The 16102-nt window shown below is 39.8% G+C and overlaps 1 protein-coding gene across 8 annotated transcripts in view; it reads left to right on the top strand.

The window, feature by feature from the left end:
* The first annotated feature begins 796 nt into the window (after positions 1–796).
* CEP126 (centrosomal protein 126) overlaps positions 797–16102 on the top strand; it is a 39653-nt gene continuing 24347 nt past the window's right edge. For 7 of the 8 annotated variants that reach the window (XR_007168814.2, XM_048078225.2, XM_048078223.2 and 4 more), the window contains exons 1-4: positions 797–1002; positions 1959–2084; positions 10853–10998; positions 12385–12496. Coding sequence is in view for 6 of the 8 variants with exons in the window: in XM_048078225.2 (XP_047934182.2) it covers positions 920–1002; positions 1959–2084; positions 10853–10998; positions 12385–12496 (467 nt within the window). In the remaining 2 variants the exon portion in view is untranslated. Of the gene's footprint in view, positions 1003–1958; positions 2085–10852; positions 10999–12379; positions 12497–16102 lie in introns of those variants that run through there. The other variant, XM_048078228.2, reaches the window with a different exon arrangement.

The following is a 16102-nucleotide window of genomic DNA, read 5'->3' as shown; positions in this document are numbered from 1 at the left end:
TTAAGCTCAAATACAACAGCCAAGAAACGTCTCGCCAGGAAATCACCAAGGCATTTAGCCTTTTGCTGACAACTCATCCAAGGCATGGCAACATCCCAAGACAACACACCCTGCTTTGCCTGAAAAATAAAATGAAGATTTTTCACTCTTAAGAAGTTTGTTTTTTTTTTTTAACTTTGCAGAAGTATAACCTGTTTAAAATAAAATTTATACATATTTTTACATATCTTTTTATTATTTTGCAAAGTACATATTTTTTTTTAAAATGTATACAAAATTACATATTTTACGTATTTTTTATTTTTTTTTTAATTTACATATCTTTTTTATTTATTTTTCGTTGCGGTTTTTGCTTTCTGTGCTCTGAAAAAGTGTTTATCCTGTTCTTGCCAGGTCTTCTCCACCAACAGACTCCACGTACGTCCCTGGAGAGATCTGCAAACCCATCAACAGCAACGGGCTCAGGAAGGCGCTTCGTTTGCCCTGCAAAACGAAGGAGAAACGTGGTTGTTCGAGAGACCGGTTTAAAATAAATAAATAGATAAATCAATTAGCATCCTGCTCTTTGTAGAGAGGCTGGGAAGCCTGGGGAGATCTCCTCCGGCAGCGGGTCCCTCAGGGGGCGGGCAGACACCCGGGGTAGCCAGGGCCCGCTGCCCAGTCGCCCCCGGGCACCTCCACAGCCCAGCCCGGCTCGGCTCTGCTCGGCCCGTCCCGGTTTAAGGCCACCCACGGCAGCACCGCCAAACCGCCGTCCCCTCAGCCGCTGCCCCGCCGCCCCGCCCCGTTGCGAAGGAAGCGGCGTCGCCGGTTGCTACGATGGCGGCGGGGCCGCCTGAGCGAGGCTAAAGTGCCTCAAAAAAAGCCGAAACCCGCTCCCGGTCCCCCCGGTAGGGCGGCGGTGGGTCCGGGTCGCCCCATGGAGCCCGGCGGGGAAGCGCTCGGCCGCCGCCTCCAGCGCTGGGCGGCGGGCGGGGGGGGCGCCATGGCGGATCCCGGCGCGTATCCTTCCTCCGCCGCGGGGCCGGGCGCTGAGGCGGCCGGGGGAGCCCTCAGGGAGCCCGCCCCGGGGGCGGCCTCACGGGCGGCAGCGGGGACCCCTGCTCGCTGCCGAGGTCGTCGGGCTGCCCGGACCCCCTGTGGGGTGGTGGGGTTGTGGGGTGGCGGGGTATGGGGCGGGGGATATGGGGCGGTGGCATCCCTGTCAGCATTCCCCCCGTCAGGGGTTGCCTCTGAGGTGGCTTAGGATAAAACTCCTCCGCCGTTGTTTTTAAACAACTCTAACAACAAGCTAAGAGGTCAGCTTTTCCATAATACTCTTCCTTGTTTTCCCTCTTCTCAGAGATACTGCCCTTGGGAATTATATTTTCCATCCTCACTGGGAAATCTGTGTTTTCTTCAGTTTTAAGTAATGGCGTAAGAAGTACTGACACAAGTTGCCAGCTCTGCCTGTACCATACTACTTAAATCATTATTTCAGTGAGGCGTGACTCTGTGGAGAGCTGTTATTATCCAACAATATTAATTAATTTCACCGTGTAAACAACTAATCCTTTAGATACTAGTGGGAGAGGGGGGGTATTTTTTCTGTTTAAACATCTTCATTGTGATACAAGTATCCATATGGTACAAATTTAGATAAGAACATCAAAATGTATCTTCAAATTTTTTGACATTTTTCATCTGCAGGTATTATAAAAAGTGAATGCAAGCAATCAGTTAAAATCAGTGTAAGTAGTAAAATGCAATTATATTTTTTTCTGGATGAACATTAAGTGAGATATGACCATAATACATATTTATGGGACCAACTGTTGCATAGTTAGTCAAACAGCATATCAGCATTTTGTATCTTATGGATAAAGTTTGCCCTCTCCCAAAAAAGACATGTAGAGTCCAACAGGCATCTGGTAAAAAGCTCTTGGATACAGGTCCCATTGTCCTTAACACAAGACTAGGGATGGAGCTTTAACATTTGATTTTGGATGGGATTTAGAAGAAGAACGTTGGGCGTTGAAAGAAGATCAAAAGCTATTTCGGAGTAAGGCACAGAAATATTTGATAGAGACAAACAGAAGAAGAAGGTAAGTAGCTAGGGCTCATTGGTGGGAGATCATAAAAAACTGAGAAGCTTGAGACAGGTCAATATATTTCTCCTGTGTGCATGTTCACTTTGCTAAATGGCCTCACTGCTTTGATCGAAAGGTATATAGTTTTTTTGTTTGTTTGTTTGTTTGTTTTTGTTTTCTCAATAGGACCAATAAATTATAAAGGATGAATATTCTGAGGTACTACTTTTTGGACAGACAGTATAGTCACCTCTTATTGTATAAAATAAAGGTAACTAGGTAACTAGCAGGTCCATCTTGTGGCTCTGATCTGCATTTATGATACACTTCCATTTTTTATTGGTTTCAGTGGATTTTGGAACTCAAATGAGTTTGGATATACGGTAAGAGAAGGCAGGCCATTGTCCCTGCTTTCTAAAGTGTATGCTCTTCTGAGTGCATGGAGCAACAGCTGGACAGCCTCCCCTATGGGATGTGGCTTTGTAATCCCACTGCCCAGTAAGTGCAATGCTGTCTCCCTAATTAAGCAGTATATGTTTCATCAAGTTATTATGTACTGATATTTTTAATAGAACTTTGAATATCCTGCATTTCCTCACATGTGAGAATGCAACATCGTGAAATATTCTTTGACAAATGGGTGAAGTAAATTGTACACTGAGATGTTTCAGTGCAGTGGTGTAGATAGTTTGGTAGGCACAGGGGGCTTTTGCCTAGCACTCAGGTCATACTCTCATATAAAAGGGACTGACTGTGTACTCTAGAGACGAATGGGTTCCTCCCTGAGACATTTCAGAGCCAGCCTCAGCCACAGACAGGCTTCATCTGCCTAGTCTACTCTCTGAAATACTCATCCCCCATAGTATCCATATCAGGTGATTTGCTATGCAACATTTATTTATTGACATGGGTTGAGAAGTCATTAGAGGCATTAGATACTGCTTTTACTGCTGGTTTAGCTTCACAAAAGCCCAGCATAATGTGCTGTCTGCATATATTTTGAAATATAAAGAAAAATGGAAGAGGTAGTAGTATCACCTGGGAGTGATTAAAGACCGTGTGTGATCCACAGCCTTTGCAGACAATAAACTGAGCCTCAGCTGAAAGATCAAATATCTTGTTTAGTGTTCTGGAACCGTACTCCTGTAACACCATGCATCTCAGATGAACACTATTTATCATATGTTGGTCTTGAAATATTATACTCTGATGGAAAAGCAAGCACTAGACAGCCTGCATTATTTTTGATGGACTGGGGTGGCTAAACCAATGCTCATTGATACATAAATACATTTCCATATGAATTCATTGTGGCCTTAAGAAACAGTATAAATCCAAGTTACCCAGGTGAGCCAGTTAAAAATGTAGGTATGGTATTCATAGAAGGAAATTGTTTCCATTTGTGGTAATTGAAAACAAGTATCATAAGCAGTTTAGATGGAAATCTGTGGTGACAAGTCTTCTGCTAACTGCAAATGAGTTCGTTGTCTAATGTTAAAAAGGTAGTGAGGGCATACAGTATTCATAAACCGTGAAATACAATTCAAAACTAAGTGCCATTGCATATATGGTGGAAAGCAATTTAGAAGTCAAAAGTTCATTGAAACTGAATATTTTTTGCCAAAAGTTATGGAGGTAGGAAGTGATTTATCTTCTAGTGGATCAGCCATCAGGTTACGTCTCAAATCTGTGTATGAGCTAAGATCCCTTAGCTTTGTAACACATTGTAAAGGTGTTAGCTATGATGATGGTTTCTCAAGGGTAGCATGACTTCTTTAAGCTCCACATTCTCACCTGACAGCATCCTAAATTCTCCCTGACAGGGCTTGCAGGCATGTGTCAGAAGTTATTCTTGGCACTGTTGCTTTATAATTTCAAAACTGGAATTTTCTCTTGAATTTTTTTTCTTTCAAATATACAGAGGAGACAGGAGTGCACTGTGTAATATGACAATTTGTTTTCTACTTCTAACCTTCATGCAAAATGGCTGAGGTAGGAAGGGACCTCTGGGTCCATCTGGTCTAACCCCTGCTCAAGCAGAAACACCCAGAGCAGGCTGCCCAAGACCATGTCCAGACAGCTTTTCAAGATCTCCAAGGAGGAGACTCCAGGATACTGTCAGGGTTCTTTGCTGCACAGGCACATTGCTGGCTCATGTTCAGCTTGGTGCCCACCAGGACCCCCAGGTCCGTTTCTGCTTTTCTGGTTTCCACCTAGGTGCACCCCAGCATGTCCTGGTGCCTGGGGTTGTTCCTTCCCAGGTGCAGGACTCTGCACTTCTCCTTGTTGAATTCCAAGAGGTTCCTGTCAGCCCACTTCTCCAGCCTGTCAAGATCCCCATGGATGGCAGCATGTGCCTTGGGTGTACCCACCACTCCCCTGAGTTTTGTGTCATCTGCAGACTTGCTGTGGGTGCACTTTGCTCCATTATCCGGATCATTAGTGAAGATGCTAAAGAGGACTGGACCCAGCATTGACCCCCAGGGAACACTGCTAGGTGCCACTGGTCACCATCCACTGTCATTGGCTTTTCGGCCACTTTTCCATCCACCTCACGGCCTGCTCATCCAGCCCATACACCAACAACTCATCTACAAAGATCTTATGGGAGACAGTGTCAAAGGCCCTGCTGAAGTCTAGGTAGCCTATCACCTGGTCTTTCCTCATCTACCAGGCAGTCATTTCATCATAGAAGCTTGTCAAGTCAGTCAACCATGGCCAAATTTAAGGTCAACCTTAAATTTACAAAGCCTCTCCTGAAAAGCAATAGCAGCGAATCTCCTCTTACAAACAGACCTAGGGAAGAAAGAGCAGAGCCTCTGATCTGTTCTTAATCTTGTTTTATTTAGGTTCTTTCTCCTTCTGTTGCATTGTGAAGAAAAACTTACGTGTTTGGGTCTTCTGTGTGTGTGTGTGAGTTGGTTTGTTGCTTTTTTTTTTGGAAGAACCACCACCAGTCTGTCTTTAAACACGGTTCTACCAACGATGAGGCCAAGTCTGTTAGCCTCTAGTGCCCGACACTTTTGAAGCTAGCGAGATCTCCATATGCAGAGAGGTTGCAAATTGAAGTCTTTTGTTTTCAATCTCTTCTAAATGGACTTGTAATGAAATTTTCCCTGACAGATTGCATTGACCTGTTGTCAATACATCTAAAATGCAGCAGCTTCAACATTAAAAATGATCCACTTCTGACAAGATGTGCTCCGTTAATTAATGTATTAGTAAAAGAAAAAATATCACTTGCACAGAAAAAAAGCAGGTGTAGCTTTGGAGAGTAAAGCCTCAAGAACTTAAGTCACAGATCTTTTTCAAGGTGAATACTTAAAAGAACCTGTGTTTACATCCTATCTGATGCCATCAGTTTCTTTGCATCCTTGTGCAGACCAAACTCCTTCGTTTTGTATTAACGACAGTCCTTCAACATAATGAACAACCACAAAGATTATCTTCACACAAGTTGCCTGAGTCACTCCTTGATTGTCTCACTAATACATAATGTTGCAATTTCAAGATCAGTTTAAGAATTAAATGAGCTCTGGGGCAGCAGCTGACATATTTTGTTTAAATAACAGTATTTCAGCAATAAGAGCTACTGACTAAGCACATACTTTATATAAATGAATAGGATATCATATTTTGTGTTTATATGCAGGGAACTGTAGCCATCCTGCTGGTACTGCTCTGCAAAGTGCGTATCCCATTTCACTGTGAGGTTACTGGCTGCAGGTAGATGGTTGGGTCAGGAAGCAGAAAATCTTATGCAATTGTGTGCGTGCATTTTTAAATAAACCCTGCAGTCAGCTGTCTTGGGTCAGTGTTTTGAATTACCTTGAAATCTGAATAGCTAACCCATCTGTTGTAATTGGGGAAGGAAATATTTTCCCACTTTGTATCAGTTTTCAATCTACTCACTGCTGTTTTTTCAAAAAAGAAAATAATAATAATTTTCAATGTATGCACAAGCTTTGTGCTCCACCTACTGGCTGATTATCAGTGATTATTTAATAAAAACTCTTTAAGTTCAGTTTTTGATAGAGAACCACAAACATTTTAGTGCCAGAAATGGGAGGAAAATGTTAGCGCCTGGCAAGCAGAGGAGACCAAGCGTTAAGAATTTGGTATTGCTTTCTACATGAGAATGAAACTGCAAAAAGCAGCGGTCAGTGCAACCATGCCGACCTGTAATCCAGCGCTGCCGCTGCTGCGGAAGGGCCACAGGATTGTGCTGACTTTGCAAGGTCTCGGGCTGGGGGCTTTTCAAGCTTGCTCTGTCTGAACTTCTCGTGACCTGCCCGCAGCTTTATTTTGCGTGCTTTAGCTGGAACAGCAATTTTTCTAATTGACCAGGTGTCTGCGGCTAATTTATTTCGCGTTGTTTGTCTTTTTATGGTATGAGCGTGGCTTTATACAGATAGCAGTAACAAGCAGCTATCTGTGCAGAATGAAGTATTTACGACTAACCTGATGACACAGCACAGAGAAACACAGGCCTGCTATGAGAGCAGAGATCTCAGGATCTGGGGGCACAGGTTGCGGCGTAGAGGAGTGAAGGCTCGGGATGATAAGAGCTGGCACACAGGCTTGGCACTGGAGACCCCGCAGCTATAAACAACTCACCGCTAGTCAGTTAAAGAAACGCAGACCTGGAGCTGGCATAACTGGCTTTAGGGGTAACAGAGAAGAATGAAATAGCGTGTGATACGTGTAAAAGGTTCCCTGTGTGGACTGTTTGGATGGACTGTGGAGCTGCAGATCCATGAAGGAAGAGCAAAGGTGTGAAAGCATTGCAGCAAACATAAAAATGACTCCAAGTGGATCCTGAGGTGAGGAAGAAGGAAGTGTTAGCAAGAACATCATACTGCTCCTGCTGAAGGGACTCCAGATGCTGACAACTCACTGCAACAGCCCAGGAGCACCAGAACGAAACTACCAGCCTTGGGACCCAGAAGAAAAAGGGAAGAGTGAGCATAACGTCAGAAAATGGGAAGAAATTAAGAGTGAAACTCTTATTTAAGAGTTTCATCCATTAGTACTATTGCTGAGGCTTTCTCTGTATGGAAATATTCCAACTGTGTTAGTATTTTTCAATCACAATTATATCTGGGCTAACGGTGTCCAAATTAGTCCCTTAAGATTTGAATTATCCTAACAAAAAGTTCTTGGCTTTATATAAGGTAGGCTTCGTTTTTGCTGATAAATGAGATTTGGAGCGCAGCGAATTGGTGGGTAGCGTGGGCAGCTCTGCTGTGGACCCTTGGGGCGTTTTGGAGCACAGCGCCCGTGAGCCCTAATCGTCAGTCCTTCTGAAGCCCGTGCAGCAGTTTGGGGCTGTCCCTTTTCATTCAACATACGATCATCACAGAAGATGAGGGAGTATAGTTAATGTGTATTCCTATGGCCCCGGCGAGTATTTCGTTTAAATAAAATAATTGATTTATGAGCAACCTCCACGGAACCTTTTAATGATACAGGGTATTTCCTGTTTGCTCATGAATAACATTTGGAGTGTGATACCCTATTCTACCCTTTCCTTGATCTTGCTGTAGTCATTAAGTGTACAAATACCCTTCCGCATCAACTTTAAATTATTGTGCACTGGTTTGCAAAGCAGGTATGACACAGGGTATTTGTATCCTAATGAAAATCACCAGCTCAGTATCAAAAGACTCATTTCATAGTGCTCCATATGCACTGTATATATTCCTTTTTTTTTTCATCCAAGGCAGTAATAAGCATTTAGTCCACCTATGACTGTAGCATCCATCACTGCACTGTGAAGGTAATTTAATAAAATTAACCAGGAAATAGTTTTACCATCTGGTTACACTGTTTTTAGCATGAAAATACCTTCCACATAATGTCTGTATATGCGAAGCTGCTAAATCTTCTAAGTTTCGTATTCCAAATTTGCTATAAACATTTTGGCAGCCGTTGCAAAAATTGCTGCACCAGTGGATTGTTTATAGTAGACAGAAAAACCAGGTTAAAAAAACACCAATCAGGAAATTCTTCTGCTAACTCCCCATCTTAAAGCCATACTCTTTTGCCAATATTACATCTGTGATATGAACCTAAGTTGGTGGCTTAGTCTGGTGGATGAACAAACATTTGTTTCAACTGGTTTTCTGTAAGATGTCATTGTGCGTTTGTAAAATGATTTCTTTTACATAATGCACCTGGGTCTCCCAATTTACATTCTGTAAGGTCAAGAAGTTAATGATGCAGTCTTCGCTGAGTATCTTTAAAGATACATTTCCTTCCAATTAAAACAAAATGCTATTTCTCCCTCATGTCTTACTCCAAACTGCATCAGCAATTGGACCTTCCCATTTCCAGCTATATGGAACAAGAGTATTTTTTTAATTCCAGCTGTAAGGAATGTGGAAGAGCGCAGCTATGTCATACTCCAAAATCCCTTTAAAAATAAATAGCGAAAGGCTCTGTCAGAATTTGCTCGTTCCTTTTTGGAGTTATACTCTGGAATTATTCCAGGTGCAAAGTTGTAGAATTTCCCACATGTCTGAATTTAACAGCTATAGTTCAACTAAAGGCCTTCTTGAGCAGCTTCTAGAAATATTAAGGAGATGGAGAAGAATGTTTTTAAAATACTTTCTGGGGTAAGCAAGTCTGTTTCCTCAATTGTGATTTTCCTACACTTTGTCAGCATAAAGATGTGTAATATTGCATATTTCTCTATTTAACCCAAGTGAAACACAGAAATACTGAAAGCTGAAAATAAACTCTCATTCTATTTCTGAAACTTCTAGATTATATGAGCAATTAAAGTTATGTGGGTGTATTTCTCTGAAGGGTTTTTCTGGTTTTGGATAACTGCTTATCCAGCTTCACCTCATGCCTCAAGTCAAATCATTCCTACTTGCTGAGAAGACGTTTTGCAAATGAAACCTGCAGTGTTGGGATCATGTTTTAATACTATTGTTTCTGAGCACCAGGCAGCACTTCTGTGCTGTGCAGGTGAGGGAGCACTGGCATAGGTTGTGGAGTCTCCTCCTTGGAGATCTCCAAAAGCCACCTGGATGTGGTCCTGGGCAGCCTGCTCTTGGTGTCCCTGCCTGAGCAGGGCTTGGACCTCCAAACGTGCCTTCCAACCTTAACTATTCTGTAATTCAGTTTTTGTTTGCATAAGTCAGTCTGCTGTCTTATTCTTCATTTGGGCTATAGAGCTTTGTAATTCTTCATCTCTAGAACAGATCAGGTGATCCTGCTCAGCAGGGGGTTGGATGAGATAATCTTCAGAGGTCCCTTCCAACTTCAGCTATTCTGTGATTCTGTGATTACCCTGAATTACCTAGAAATTCCTCTGGATTTTTGAAAGTGTAACTTTATTAAGTGTTATTTGCGACATAAGGTTTGAATAGCTGCATGGAAGCCCTCTACAGTACATTTCCACTTCAAAAAATACATGTTTTGCCTTCACTTGCTGTTAATTCAATAATTGGTCCATAAAATTGGGAAATCTCAGACATTATATTCCGTGTGTTTTGACAACTGTGCATATTTGTGTTTTCAAAATAGCGAAAGTTCTTTATGTATCTGCTACTCTTTGGCTTTCAAGTGTAATAAAGTGAATAAAGTGGATATGCCTATAAAAGTTGTATTTGGGAATTAGTTGGCTATTTTCCTATTTTTTTAACTACTGTGCACTTACAGCCTTTAGACTTCCAAAACCCAAACCTACTATTTCAAATTATTTTTCTGTTTGTTTTCACAGGTGAATAGGCAGCATTTTGAAGGGATACTAGGGAGTTTAAAGTTGAATATTTGAACTTTTTCCCTAGAAAGAAAAGGGAAAAATAAATCAAATAGCCTGAGTTACGGAGTAACTCTGTTGAGGAGCAGCTTTGCTTCCAGTTGTAGTGATTCCTGCATGGCAGACTTGTTAGAAGTTGAACGTGACAAGTTATGTATTTAAGTATTGCTTTGTCTGTGGAGGCACTGTGCCAATAAGTTTACCGATAGAAGGTATGTTTTACTCAAGGAAATAATTTAAGTTTGTCAGCAAAAGTTGATGCTTTTGTCAGCAGGAAGAAAAATTCCACATAGCTTCAAGAAACTTGTGCCTACAGAAGGAGAGGTTTGTGATATGTTTGTTTTTTTTTTCAATCAGAATGCGCATTGCTTTCCAGCTGGTCAAAGGACATATTTTAAATATATATGATATTAACAACAGATTCAGTCAGTCATAGTTTCACATCACTCTGTTATCCCATTTTGTGCTACTAAACTGATTGTCTTTCAGGAAGTTTCTCAACTATTGGAAGTTGTTACTAATTCTTATGTATTTCTAGGTTAAAGCTGTAGTTCTTATATGTTATTTCTGAAAACACCTCTTAAACTATTTCCCCAGCAGCTCCTGAAAAGCACGCACACACAGTATTTGCAGTTCACCTTCCTGTAGGTTTGCCCACTGTGACAGACTTAGGTGGTAATGTAAAGAATGTAGTGAAAGTGACACTGGTGAGAGGAGCTGTTAATTCGTTAATTCTGTGAGAGTCCGTATGTTAATTCGTGTATAAGAAAGCATTAAGTCTCTGTCTGAAGCTAACAAAGTAACAGGATTATGGTGTGTCTCTTCTTAATCGCCCGCTGTCCCATTTAGGTTCAGTCTAACTATAATGATCCAAATGTGCTAAAATTTTTCACATTTAATTTGTGGACGAGCAAACTTCTGTTCCAAAAACACAAGATAGACAAGTTGCTGATGTTTCTGTAAATGTAATGAGAAAACATAGGTATCATCAACTTTTGCTTCCTAAATACAGAGCCTTTGAAGAAAGACGGAAGCAAAAAGAAGAAAAAGAACAAAGACTTAGAGAACAAGTTCTGCAACAGAGGAGAATTAAGCTTCAGGAAGCAACTGAGAGATTTCAGCGTGCTCATCTGCCTGCTTCTCAGCACAAACAAATAGGTTTGTAAATTAAAATTTAACCGTTATTCACAATACAAGTGGTTTTTTTATGCTAATAAAATGTAATTAAGGCAAAACAGAGCAATTAACTTCACTTAAATTAATTGAAATAATTAGTTTAAGCAAAACATAACTTACAGGAAGCACAGGTCTGATTCTTATGACAAAATTGGGTAGAAGGAATGAAATAACAACGTTGTTTTTTTCTAAATACTGTATTGTGAAATATTTCTTTATATTCCAATCACAGCATGTAATTAGCTCCCAGAAATATTGTGTTTTCCTTTTTTTTCCCCCACTTTTGTCACTGCAGTGTCCTCTTTGCTTATAATACTGTGATTTCAAAGTTGTGTGTAAGATGTTACAAGGCCATTGAAAGTTACTGGGATAGTGTAATGATCCCCTCTGTGAAGCCCTGAATATGAAATATTCAAGAATATGCATTTTGTTTATCATTAAGTAAAGGCAGTCCTAGTGTATATTAATGTATTACATAACTTTTGCTGAATTAGTCAGCTTTTTAAGCAGTTCTTTCACTGCTGGGAAGTAATGATCACAGCAACACAGTTCCTGCTTTCTGAGTTGGAATCAGGGCAGATTGGCAGGAGTTCTTAACAGCTTCAGCCAAGTCTGACTTCCAGTCAACTTTCCAGTGTTGAAACTCTGAAGATGTGGTATATTACTTAGAAATTCTTCAACAGATTTACTCTTCCAACTGCAATTGCGCCAGCTGTGAGGTAATGTCTCTGACTTCAAGATCAAATGTCAGATTAAAATAACAAAATAGAACGGTACTGTTTTAGGGCTTCTTCACAGCCCTACTGACAGTCCAGACTATGTAGCAACGATAATGAATCATAACTTTTTTCTTGGTTTTCCTTAATAGCAATTCTGTCTCTGCCACTTTCTATCCTACGTTTGCTTATTTGTAAGAAGCAACACCTTGTGCCTGTCTGGACTCTTTTTTTCTCCACTGATTCAATTCCTAAGTCACAATTTGGCCTCTATAAAACACCTGCAAGTCATAACTTTGGCTTAGTACATGGACATAATAATCACGATGTGAAAACAAAGTTGGTGCTGGATTTTTTAACCACCCACTTTTTCAACAGTGCAGTCGAAAAACAAATAGAAAAACTGTTGACTAAATGTATTGCAATAAACACTTAAATAGACTGGGTTTTGTTTCAGAGGAACTCGAGATGTTCCAGCATGCCTAACAATGCTAAACCACTTGGGTTTTTTTGGTTTTTGTTTTTTGTTTTTTGTTTTTTTGTAACAGTCTGGATTTAGGCTCTCCAAACTTAAGAATCTTAACCAAAACATGTATGGTAAAATATTCCAATTTAAAAATATTTTTTTCCGTTGTGTTTTTTACACCAATAGCTCTAGTCCAGACAAAAGCAGCTTTTCAGCTAGAAGAAGCTCTTGAACAAATTAAAGGATCCGTTTTAACATCAGGATTGTACTTGCCCAGCAGAAACAAAACCACCTTCAGGTAAACATTTTTGTTTATTCTGGTGATCAAAAGAAGTAAATTACTTGGTATATTCAATAAACAGCAGACGATTACTCTCTCAGAAATTGCAGGCCATCTTTCTGTGGCAAAGAAAGCACTTCTGTGAAATGTTCCAATGAAAATATTATGAAACATCCTTAAGTTGTTTGCGTCCAGTAGGTACAACGGCAGAGGAGATGATACAAACCTTTTCCCTTCAGGGGAATTCTGGGAATAGTCAGGGTGAACCTGGTCCCTGTTCAGTTGTGCCTGACTCAGACTACCATGGTTACCAAGCCATCTGCTGCTCTATGAAGTATAAAGTGCTCTGTCAAGATACTTTCTTATTCTCATCCAGATTTTTCCCTTTTGATAGTCAAGGATAGTGTAGCTTGCGTATTCATCCCATGATCTTATCTTCTTTCCAGCTGTTATTCCTTTCAATTTCTCATCCTTTATACGTATCTTGAGCATCTTGATAACAATTTCCTCTGTAATTTATTTGTATATCGCATACAAGTTGAATTCCATACTTTTCACTCTACCCAAGCACTTTCTCTAAAATGCATTGCCTTATCAGAGAACATTTCTACATGTATAGTTTATCTGCTGTATTTGATACTCTTTCCTGACTATCACCTTTCCAACCACACATTTCTTCAACCATTCAGTTCAGTGTTTTATTTTTCTGGTTGCTGCTGTTGGTATTACTATCATTATAATTATTTTGAATGTGCTATAAATCGTGCAGATGTTCAGAACAGAGGTAAAGTTTGTGTCCAGTGGACTGCAGCCATTAAAGAAGAACAACAACAAAAGCTACCTGCCAAATACAAGTTGAAATTATGGTAAAAACATGTAGATGTTTCTGAATGCTACAGAAACACCTGATCCTTTGTCTCATTTCACTCGTAGGCTTGGTTTAGGACAGCAGCTCTGTGTCTTTCCCCTACTATCATCATTTGTTTCTTTATTTCCCAACCTTCTACAAACTTCTTGTGCTTCAAGGGCTCACAGTTCTCCCTCAGAACATCTTCAAACCACTCACTCTTTGCTTAATTTATTACAGGATTACATTGCTGTCACTATATTATAAAGTATCATTTTAAAATTCACTATCTTGTAAGAACTGTAGTGGATTCTTTCCTTGATTTTCATTTCTGTAACTTGATTAACTTGATTTCGTATAGAAATTAAATTTATTTGTTTGTATGGAACAGGCTGCACAGAGAAGTTGTGGATGCTCCAACCCTGGAGGTGTTCAAGGCCAGGCTGGATGGAGCTTTGAGCAACCTGGTCTGGTGGGAGGTGTCCCTGCCCATGGCAGGGGGTTGGAATTAAATGATCTTTAAGGTCCCTTCCAACCCAAACCATTCTATGATATTTCTTTACAGTCTCTCATCCCCTAGTAACCAAATTCAAGAGAGAGCTAGAGAATCTCAAACATAATTTTACTTCTCCAATTTTGAAAATGGAAACTATGCAAGGAAGAAATTATTCAAAGTGACCCCAGCATGAAAAACACTTTAAAGTTATGTCCACATTGACCTATTTGGATTAGCAGGTCACAAGCCAGTCAGTACTGGTAAGACAGCACTTGAATATATTGGAACCTGCCACAGAATGTGCTGCCTCTTCTCCAGCTGGTAACTGGGAGACTTGGGTAGTAGCCATATGAGGTGGGTAAAGGAGGATGTGGACAATATGGATACAGAAATAACAGAAAAAGAATTAGGTTATTGCCATAAAGGTTTCTTTATAGGGGCAAGGTGTGCAAATTATTATGAAATAAAGCTTTGCTTATTCTAATGCTAGCAGAATTTATCTTTCTTCCTTGTGACAGAAAATACAGTAAGTGTTTTTGTCTGCATCTCACACAACACCTTACCCACTGTAAGCACTGCGACTTAAACTGAGCAAATGCTATGCAGCACAGATTATTTTAGTCTGCTGCAGAAGATGTTAGCACTGGGCAGATCCTGTTAGTTTTTGACTGGGAGCCATAGTTCTCTCCCTGTGTGGGTCACAAAAGTAGCATTTCTGTGTATTCAGACTTGGTTCCAAAAATTGTGCAACATTCTCTTAGAGGTCAAATAGATTTCTTCCAAAACTGTAAAGCAAAGCAAGTTTTGATACAGGAAAGCTTTCTGAGAAAGTAACCATTCACCAGTTGTGAGATGTAAACCTTTAAATATGTCTGACAGTCCCCAAAATTTTGGGACAGCAAAAAACTTACTCAGACGAGGCAGTAGATCCCTTTCTATATTTCTGTCTCTTCTTACACTTCTGTAAGCATTTAAACCAATATATGTATATATATATCATCATTATAATTTACCCTCCCTCAGCAACAGAATGCATAGAATTCATCAAAAGTCCTCTTCCAAAGATAAAAATGAATACTGTATTTAACATTCAAGACAAATATGGCTGCAAAACCAACTGTATGTAGGTGAATTTTATAAAGTTCTAGAATTCTTGATGTCTATGTTGAAATAGTTGTAGAAAAATAAATACATTATGCAATGACGTAATATTACTTTCTCTTGGAGAAAGGCAAAAAATTCTGGAACACCTAATAAGTGAGAGATTGTATTCTCTGCTGTAGTAGAGCTACTTGCTTCAAATAAGCTTTAATTAAATGGTGAAGCAAAGATTTTGGACAACTAGCTGGCTTACAGGCATTGGAATGTGTGCACATGAGATGCAGAAGTTGTGTGGTATTCCTTTGTTCATGATATATTTCCATTTTTGTATTTAAAAACAGTTCACAGAATGATAGAATCTTATCATATCCCAAGAATATCCCAAGTTGGAAGGGACCCACCATCATGGAGTCCAACTCCTGGCTCCACACAGGACTACCAAAAAATTAAACTGTATGTCTGATAGCGTTGTCCAAACACTTCTTGAACTCCAGCAGGCTCAATGCCATGACCACTTGCCTGGGAGTTGTATTTGATTATGTTGTATTTGATTATTCAGTTTGGGGAGAGAAACTAAACAATATGACAAATCAAAAATATTCCATGAAAAAAGGTGGAATGTACAAATTTTCATAAATGTAAATGATCTAAACATTCAAATAGATATCAAGAAACTTTACAAAAAAAAAAAAAAAGAAAAAAAGATTTTTGTCCACGTGCGTATCAGTCTGGTCCACAACAACAAAGTCTTTAAAAGATGATAGGTACAAGTTTTTGGTTGACAAGGATATCCCCCGTTCAAAAGAATACAGAATGCAGTTTTCAGAGTTCTAAAAATAAATTTGAGAAGTTGTTCTCCCTTTATGCTCTCAGCCGTCTCATCAGAAATAAGAAATTCCTTTTCAGACTTTGCCAAACATTTATCTCTGACTGGGTCAGTGCAATTAAGACAACCTTTTGGGAGTGTTATGTAAAATCTTCTCACAAATATCAAAGTAATGATATTCTTGATGACATTAAAGTTTCTATTTTCCATTGTCCTAGAACTATAAATATTATAATAAATACAGGAAAGGTCTCACTAAACTATTTATCCCTTTGACATAGATGAGCTAAAAAGAAAATAGATTAATTTCAATAGAGAGTATAATTTTAGATACAAAACGAGTATGGAAAAGAT

The sequence above is a fragment of the Anser cygnoides genome, chromosome 1 (genome assembly GCF_040182565.1).
Source record: "Anser cygnoides isolate HZ-2024a breed goose chromosome 1, Taihu_goose_T2T_genome, whole genome shotgun sequence".
Lineage (NCBI taxonomy): Eukaryota > Metazoa > Chordata > Aves > Anseriformes > Anatidae > Anser > Anser cygnoides.
This window is presented reverse-complemented; position numbering and strand designations above follow the sequence as displayed.